At 36.5% G+C, this 8,813-nt stretch overlaps 1 protein-coding gene, 1 long non-coding RNA gene and 1 other non-coding gene across 3 annotated transcripts; all 3 read right to left on the bottom strand.

Annotated features, from left to right (window-relative positions):
• Positions 1 to 1,548: 1,548 nt before the first annotated feature.
• LOC112517616 lies at positions 1,549 to 3,771 on the bottom strand. Its single transcript, XR_003069744.1, has 2 exons — positions 1,828 to 3,771; positions 1,549 to 1,747 (listed from the first exon to the last, which is right to left on the bottom strand). It is a non-coding gene; the product is annotated as an uncharacterized LOC112517616 (long non-coding RNA).
• Positions 2,051 to 2,264, bottom strand: LOC112518793. Its single transcript, XR_003069864.1, has one exon. It is a non-coding gene; the product is annotated as a small nucleolar RNA U3 (small nucleolar RNA).
• Positions 3,772 to 3,921: 150 nt separating the features above from the next.
• On the bottom strand, positions 3,922 to 8,391 carry LOC112517615 (peptidyl-prolyl cis-trans isomerase FKBP62-like). The gene is made up of 13 exons (XM_025124962.1): positions 8,039 to 8,391; positions 7,848 to 7,934; positions 6,839 to 7,099; positions 6,668 to 6,742; positions 6,503 to 6,583; positions 6,223 to 6,417; positions 6,056 to 6,145; positions 5,786 to 5,961; positions 5,571 to 5,693; positions 5,344 to 5,490; positions 4,551 to 4,678; positions 4,361 to 4,472; positions 3,922 to 4,273 (listed from the first exon to the last, which is right to left on the bottom strand). The coding sequence occupies exons 1-13, from the start codon at positions 8,220 to 8,222 to the stop codon at positions 4,223 to 4,225; spliced, it is 1,710 nt and encodes a 569-aa protein (XP_024980730.1). The 5' UTR covers positions 8,223 to 8,391; the 3' UTR covers positions 3,922 to 4,222.
• Positions 8,392 to 8,813: the final 422 nt, after the last annotated feature.

Raw genomic sequence — 8,813 nt, 5'->3', positions numbered from 1 at the left:
ATGGGAGATGATTATGATGGGTGATTAATATTTATTATTCAAATTTATAATAGTACATATGACACTAGGTTTTTTGGTTTTAATGTTTAAAGCCCATTAAAGGCCCAGACCGCCTAAACCGGTCAGACCAGACCGCCTTTTCGTGATCTGGTTTGACCGGTCTGGGCACTTGGTTTCAAATCGCTCGGTCTGAAATTTTTACAAACCGCCATTACGGTTTGGTTTGTGGTCTGAGGGCTTAAACCGCCCAAACCGGACCGCGAACACCCCTACATACAACGAATCAAGAAATTGCTCCCAACTATGATCTCTTATTACTTATTAATGTACTTGCATAACCATGGGTCTCATCGGGGTTTTATATAGTTATCAATGGTTGACCTTGTAAAACTCAGATAATGCAAACCCATGATCCCATATCTAGAATCACTCCCACCGGGATCTCCCTGTAGGCAAGAGCTTCTTTTGCTTTTGAGTGTATCTGAAAGTGAAGTGGCATCACCATTAAAAACAAAAGATATGTTCTCTTCATGTTAATGAATGGTGAAAACTCCAATTCAGAAGTTGTTGCATAAGGCACCTTTCCTGTATTATGCTCTCCAAAAGGAAATCTAGCATGGTTAAATAAGAGTTACCTGCAGATAGAGCTTGCAGTGGTTCTCCTCCAAGAGCGTCATCGTTTTCTAGTGATCGTTGACTGTGAAAAAAGAGATCATCAAGAATGTAATGGAGTTTTGGAGCACTAGGGTTCCTCCTTAATGATTGGAAGGCTATAGGAGTGTGTGATGCCCAATATTACAATACCGACAATATCACGTGGGGAACAAGCTACAACCAGCAATGAGGAAGGGGAGGGACACGTGGCAGCAGATCATTCCATACAGCCCATCAGGAGAGGTAACCGAATCAGAAGGCCCAACAGAAAATACGTGGATGGAGGTACTACATAGTGCAGTGGGGTGCAAGGAATAAAGCAGTATTTGAAAAAAGACTCTCTCTCTCTCTCTCTTTCTGGAATTTTCTGTTATCTTCTTCCTCTACATTCTAGCTTACCATTGCAATTGTCCTTTATTTCCCTAAAAGCATACTGTGATGTTTTTATCCAGATAACTTCATCAATAAAGAAGTATTTTCAACCCAGTAGTTTAATGTTTTTACCGGTAGGGTTGAAAATACTTCTTTATTGATGAAGCTATCTGGATAAAAACATCACAGTATGCTTTTAGGGAAATAAAGGACAATTGCAATGGTAAGCTAGAAATGTAGAGGAAGAAGATAACAGAAAATTCCAGAAAGAGAGAGAGAGAGTCTTTTTTCAAATGCTGCTTTATTCCTTGCACCCCACTGCACTATGTAGTACCTCCATCCACGTATTTTCTGTTGGGCCTTCTGATTCGGTTACCTCTCCTGATGGGCTGTATGGAATGATCTGCTGCCACGTGTCCCTCCCCTTCCTCATTGCTGGTTGTAGTTTGTCCCCCACGTGATATTGTCGGTATTGTAATATTGGGCATCACAGAGTGAATGAGGAACCTCTTTGCAAAGGTAAAGGACAAACCCATCAATCATATGAGTCCAACATACAGTAATTCTTGTATAAACACGTTTAGACACCACAAGCTTCTTAAATAAGTCCATAATCAATGCAGGTCAAATCATAATCTGCTCATAGAAACATTTCATCGAACACTTGCTTTGCATCCAAAAAATTAGGTCATTTTCCATACAACCTTCAATGCACCTACAGCTACAAGACAAAGATCAAGAAAGACGGTAACTAGTATTTGTTGTTGTCAGAAAACATAATAGAGAAAGGGGAATCCATACTAGATTAGTTCAAGATCATGGCAAAGACAAATCATAACCTCCCATAGAAACATTTAGGCGAACACTTGCTTTGCATAAAAAAGTAAGCCACATTTTCCACATAACCTTCATCTGTACCCACCTACAAGACAAGGATCAAAATAGAGAATGACTAAATGCTATACACATCATTTTCTCATAAACCATCTGATCAAATTTCCACAAAAATAAAAATAAGAACAATTATCTGTCAGACAACCATGTAACCATGCCAAGACACGATCATACGGGATGGCAACGATCATCTACTGAGCCATGGCCTAGACCATGGGTCTCGGTTAATCACGCTCTGGCTACATGGTTCTGGCTCATCAACCAGACATGGGTTACTGTCTTCTTAGGAATCAAGAATACAGAGGTACGAGCCTATAGAACAGATCCTGTTCAAGTAAGGTCGTGCTCATTCGTCTCTCTTTTCTCCATATATACATTCATGCATCTGAGCCCGTAAACGATGTGGGAATTCCTTAGCGCTGCCTCTTTTATCTTCTCCTTGTGTTCAAGCTTCGTATCCCATATTACACATGGGGACGGTTACTGGCAGATCCAACCGTAGCAGGACCGGGATTTCCTGTTGGGTAACTGGATGGGAACGGGTATATTTTCATACTTTGAAGCGAGGTCCCTGATCAGATCCAGATTAAATTTTTTCTTTTATTACGGTGGAGGTTGTTTTTTTAAGAGGTCTTGAAATTTAATTTTACTATTAATTTATAAAAGGGTGGTTACGAAGTTTGAAATCTGGATTAGTAAAATTGTTTGTTTTTACGTTTGAAGTCTTAAATCTGAATCGATCAAACTAGTGCAAATATATATATAAGATAAATAGTTTTTTTTACAAAAGTATAAAAGATAAATAGTTTTTGCTAACAAATCTCTTATGACCCCCAATATACGAACCCTAAATATATGTGTATAAATGAATATGTGTATATATATGGGATAGGGTTCCAGTGAGAAACGTAAGAATATATCTCACATTTGAATTAATCATAAGTGAATGTCAATATTAATGAGGTACAATGAGATACACCGGATCAATTTCATTCTAAGGCGTAATTTATAGATGGGACATGTGATTAAATATAATCAACGGTTTAAATCTCTTCTTACGTTGCTCACTATAACTTCACTTCTCACACAATCATTCTCATGTGTACATATTTATTATTTTTTAACTGACAAATATATTTAATTTTCAATATTTGTAATAAATGTAGTGACAATTCATTACAAATTAAGATTTCAAATAGTGTAAGACATGGTGTGGTGTGGTGTGGTGACGAGGCCAAGCATCAAGCCTTGGAAGCGTGCATTAAAATTAACGTGACATAAGACATAAGACTTGAGCCAAATGACGTCTGTTGCAGCGACCATTTTCCAACAATATTACAAATTTAATTCTAACATACATTAGTTCCATTATTTTTTTATTAAACAGGTACACAAGGGGTTCACCAAACCCATTCGGGATTACTTGTGGGGACGAGAGAGCATTACCCTCCTTCTAGATACTCGTCCCATTTCCATGCTATTCCCGTTCGTCAAACAAAAACGAGGAAAAGGTATTATCATTTATCATAATCCATCGTAGCCAAGGTTCTAAATGTCATTAGAGGCGGCATGGTGGCAAGATCAAACCTTAAATTACGACGTTGTAGGCATGTCCCCTTAGGTGGCATATGTATGCATATATGTACTATATATATTTGTATAATTGTATGTGTTAAACATATGAATACAATTTAAATTCATACAAGGTTACAAAACTAAAAGAAAATAAGAACCATTTATATAAAATACATCAGGCTTACAAGAGAACGATATCTAAGAAACAAAATCTGGACTGAATCTTAAGGGTTGTTTGGTAGTTATTGAATGATTTGATGCAAAATAATTGAATAGTCTTTATAATATAATACAAAATGAAATATAATTATTTAATAATAAAATTAAAAAAACAAGATTCACCTCTTAACAATTCAAAAATTATCGCTTAATAGTTTAAATTTCTAATCACTACTTTCTTCGATCTTCAAAAAGATAAGATATTTATTCGTATACGAGATTTTAGTTCTGTTGCTTATTTACCTGATAAACGTTTGTAAATCTGGAACCATTTAAGCAGCAGATCATACAATAAATAAAAAACTTGCACCATCAAACCAAACTAAATCTCGCATCTTCATCGTGAATTAGTAGCTCACATTCTCAATTCCAAGTGAAAGAAAAAGAGGACTTTTTTTTCTAAAGATGCCCATCAAATAAGAGCACTAGACCATAAAATTACCAGAAGACTCTTGACACTTCCAACATCATCATATATCCTTGCCAACCATCTTTCTTTTTATAGTTATTAGGCCTTGCTGTCGACGCTCATTGGTTCTGCGTCCTTCGTACCCGATTTCTGCAAACAATAATCGGACACCATCTTAAAACTTGCAACAAACTAAAAGATGAAAGATGAAGGATCAAAGAGGGAAGCAAGGCTCACGTTGGAGGATGATTTGGTCATTTTGGCAAACATATTTCCATAAAATTTAGCATCCTTCTTATTGTATTCTTTAATCTTTTCCTTCAGTACTTTGTATTCAAGTTTCACATCCCTGATCACCAAACAATGTTAAAAACAGTAAATAAAGAGATGACCTGCATACTGTGATAAAATGTGTAAAGCTTCTCACTTGTTGTTAGGGTCGATCTCAAGGGCTTTTTTGATATCCAGCTCTGCAAGATCCAGATCAGCTACATTGATGTAAGCTTGAGCTCTTCGGTACAGTGCCTTCACATTTGTACTCTCGAGTTCCAGCACCTGTAGTACATTTTATTAGAATACTAGACAACAAGGAAGTTCACAGAGAACCCAAAAAGGGAGAACAATGGATCTCCTATCAACCATTTGATCTGAAAAAAATGATGACCTACATTCAAATGTAATTGCCTTACAATCATGGATTCTACACTGTGTTATCAAATTTGGAGAAAAAGAAAAGATAAAAGAAAAAAATTTATTCGAGATCGTCCATGAATAGAGGAGAAAGGAAAAGTCTGTTTGTGTCCTTGAATAGGAGAAAAAGAAAAATAATTCTCGTGTCCCTAATAAGGAGAAAGATGTCGACTTTACAAATACATCCTTAAAAAATATATCCTCCAAAAAATGGGTAGTTTTGTAATTTTAATAAATCTTTTTAGCGGGTTTTAATTTCTTTCATTTGTTTCAATTTCCTCTCACATTTGTTTCAATATTTTCGTTACGTTCGTTGTTTTTACTTTCCTCCCTTCCCTTTCCTTCGTAATAAAGGTTTGAAGAACACAGCCTTAGTTTTGGCTCCCTTTTAGTAATCTCTGTTGAACCCATTACATAATTTAGTCATTAAAGCTTCCCAACTATGTTCAGCTTAGAAGTGCATATCTGCGCCTACAGTTGCATATATTTTTATCATAGTAATTTGTCAATAGAAAGATATTATATCTGACCTTGGTGCAAAGTTTTTCAGCCTGCTTGTAATCTTTAAGTTTCAACTGGCAAGCAGCATTATTGAGGTTGCAAGTGACCTTCAATGCTTTTGCTTGTTTCTTCTCCTCTTCCTCAAAATTAGTATCGTACTCTATGAACTTAGCAGCCTGAAAAAAAGAACAAGATTTAGCCATACAACAAACTTTGCATCAGTAAAACAAAGCTCTGCACAAATGACAAGTCCTACCTTCTCATATCGCTTCACAGCTTTCAAATATTTACCAGCTTTAAAGAATGCATTTCCTTCTTCCTTTTTCTTGCCAGCAGCTTCAATCTTTTCTGGGGTGTTCATGTCCCAAGATTCTTTGTCCTGAAAACAAATTTGTCCTTAGCACCATCCGAACAATAACAATACATCTGGATTCATGTAAAATATGACTTCAAAATTTAAATCCCATTTACCTTAATAAAGGAGATAAGCTCAATTTCGTAGGTCACGGTAGCATTAGGGGGCACTACTGCTAATTCTTGCTTGGAACCAGTAGAACCGAACCCATATTCTGGCTCAATTGTCACAAGAGCTACTTCCCCTTTCTTCATTGTCATCACAGCTCTATCCAACCCATCAATCACTTGCTCTGCTTGTGTGAAGACCAAAGTGACCCATCAACAAAGACAGGTAAACAACACGATACAACAAAAGGAACATGGAATTTCTGATGATCTATATACCTTCATCTGCTTTGAAATCCAAAGGCTCGAAGTCATCGTGACCTTTTTTGATGAATACAGTACCATCTTGTAGCTTACCAATCAAACTCACTGCCCATCAAAAGAAAGCAATTTCAGACACCATGTGCATATATGGTTAAAAAATCTCGTAAGTCATTGCTACTGACCCTGAACAACAGCTCCTTCATTTGGCCGCTCATATCCCTCGCCTTCTTTCAAGATTTTCTTGACAACTTTCTTGTCATCTGTGACATTTGAGACGACCTTCCACGATACAAGTTCCAGTGTGATTTGCAGTGTAGCATTTGGCGGGACTGAACCAAGATCACCAGAGGCAGGTTTCCCTTTCTCCCCAAATCCATCTGCAACCAGATATATTAGAAGTGAATCACCCTTCGTACAACTCAAGGCAAAATTTCTTCATAAGTATCGCAAGAAGACACTTACATTGTGGTTTGACTGTAAGAACAACCTTTTCTCCCTTCTTCATTGTTTTAAGAGCCGCACTAATAGCAGGACAGAAATGGCCTAATCGAAAACAAACAAATCAGCAACAATCAAAAGAGCTCCTAAAAGGCTAAAACCACAAGAAAAAGCCTCCATGTAAACTACCTTCTTGTACTGTGAACTCCACTCCATCCGCTTTTGCAACTAGAGTCCCGTCCTCAAGTTGAACCTCATAATTGACTGTAGTTGCCAAAAAAATCCAAAATTTTAGTTTAGAACATGAAAAATGAGTCAAAAAGCAGATATTTGCCCATGAAAAATTAGACATATAAGTACCCAAAACTTCATCAAGGTCTTTAGGGTTTTCCCACTTCTCTCCTTCCTTCACAATCTTCTTGAAGATCCCACCATCCTTGCAAATGTCCTTGACACTAACCCAGGAGAGCAGTTCCACGTCAAACTGAAGGGTGGCATTCGGAGGAATTGTAGGAGGAGAACCACTTTCACCATAAGCCAGATCGGCAGGGATGGTGAAAAGGGCATTTTCACCTTTCTTCATTGTCTTGATACCTTGATCCCATCCCTTAATTACTTGCCCTAATGTCAGGAAACAAATAAGAACAAATGTGATGACAATTGAAATCTAACATATTGCTTCCTGAATACAGGATATCATAATTTGCCAGATATAAAATCATCATTTATCACCAACAAACCAAGGCAGGTGAAAACTTCAGCTGTTCATACAAAAGTAAGTTTTACATATGCATAAACACGATATGTAGGGATGTAAACAAACCAAACGTTCACAGAACCATTTGGCAGGACATTCGCTTATGCTCTTTTATTTAATAAATGACGAACAAGAACACATTTTTTGTTAGTTTAGTTAAATGAAAGACCATTATTCCTGTTTGTTTACGTTCATATCGTTTATATTATATATTATGACATCAATGTATGAAATAGTTAATGCGAGAAACTATGAGTAATGGTAGAGTCTTTAGTATATTTGTGTTCATTTAAGTTCGTTTAGCATCTTAACAAACGAACAAAAACAAACACAAACAAACACATTTAAACGAACATGAACACAAAAAATTCTGTTCATTTACCTCGTTCATCCGAGTAAGTGAAACGAACAAATACTAACAAGTTCGGCTAGTTTACAGCGCTGAGCATATGGTCTTAACATACATTACGCATTTTAACATCAATAAATCATGCCATTAAAGATAATTCTGAATAACAACGAAGTTGAAGTCAAACAGTAAAAGACCAATATACAATGCACGAATATAACAAAAAAAACGCAATCACATATATCATTGAGAAAAAATCTCACCTTGGCCGAGAGTGAACTTAAATGGTGTTCCTCTATCACGACTAGAATCAAATTGAGTCCCATCGAGCAATGTTCCAGTATAATGAACTACAAAAAACACAAATCCAGCTCACAGTCAATATCACCATAATGATTTAGAACCCCACGACGATAGATATCAAAAAAAAAAAAAGTATAGCCAGAGCTCATACCTTCAACCTCGTCCCCACTTTCAGGCGTATCCCAACCTTCACCTTCCTTAAGAAGCTTCTTCTTCAAACCTTGAGTACCGATTTCCTTCTCTTCTCCAACCTTCAACGTCACCGGCGCTTCAATATCATCCATAAATTCGTCGTTCATCTCCTCAGCTGCCGGAATATCGAAATCCTCATCCATTTCACTCGCAACAAGTTACAAACACAAAGTATTCCACCAAAAACAAGCAAATCAGAGAGACAAACAGTTGGATCAACAGCAAGTAGAATCAAAGATCGAAAGGGGTTTTTATATTGAACGGATTACTTAAAGTGTGAAGAAAGTTGGGGGATTCTAGAGGGTTCTAAAGGGTTTACAGAGTGAAAGAGAAATAATGACGAAGGGTCAGGATGCTTCGAGAGAGATCTCGTTGACGATAGCCTCGAGATTTCGTGAACGTACGTGATCTACTGTGGTGCTGGTGCACCTTACCTTTGTGATCGTGGATAATCTGACGGTTCAGAAATTACCGGGTCGGTTCTTTTGTATAACCTTTTGAAAAGATCCGAGAATATTTATTGACAATTTAATGACAAATTTTAATCTCTTATCGACCCCTTTAGCATCCAAAGAATATTCTCTTCTTTTACATTTTTGGTTATAAAACATTTGATAAAAAAATTTAAAAACTATTTTGATACATAAGTTTATTGATGTATATTACTTAAAATTTAATATTACAATTAAATAATATATAGGTATAACTTATTAAAGTTTTATTCTTGAATTCGT

Source organism: Cynara cardunculus, assembly GCF_001531365.2.
Source record: "Cynara cardunculus var. scolymus isolate 2C chromosome LG 9, CcrdV1, whole genome shotgun sequence".
NCBI classification, from domain to species: Eukaryota; Viridiplantae; Streptophyta; class Magnoliopsida; order Asterales; family Asteraceae; genus Cynara; species Cynara cardunculus.
Note: the sequence above shows the minus strand (reverse complement) of the source record. Positions and strands in the feature narration are given on the sequence as shown.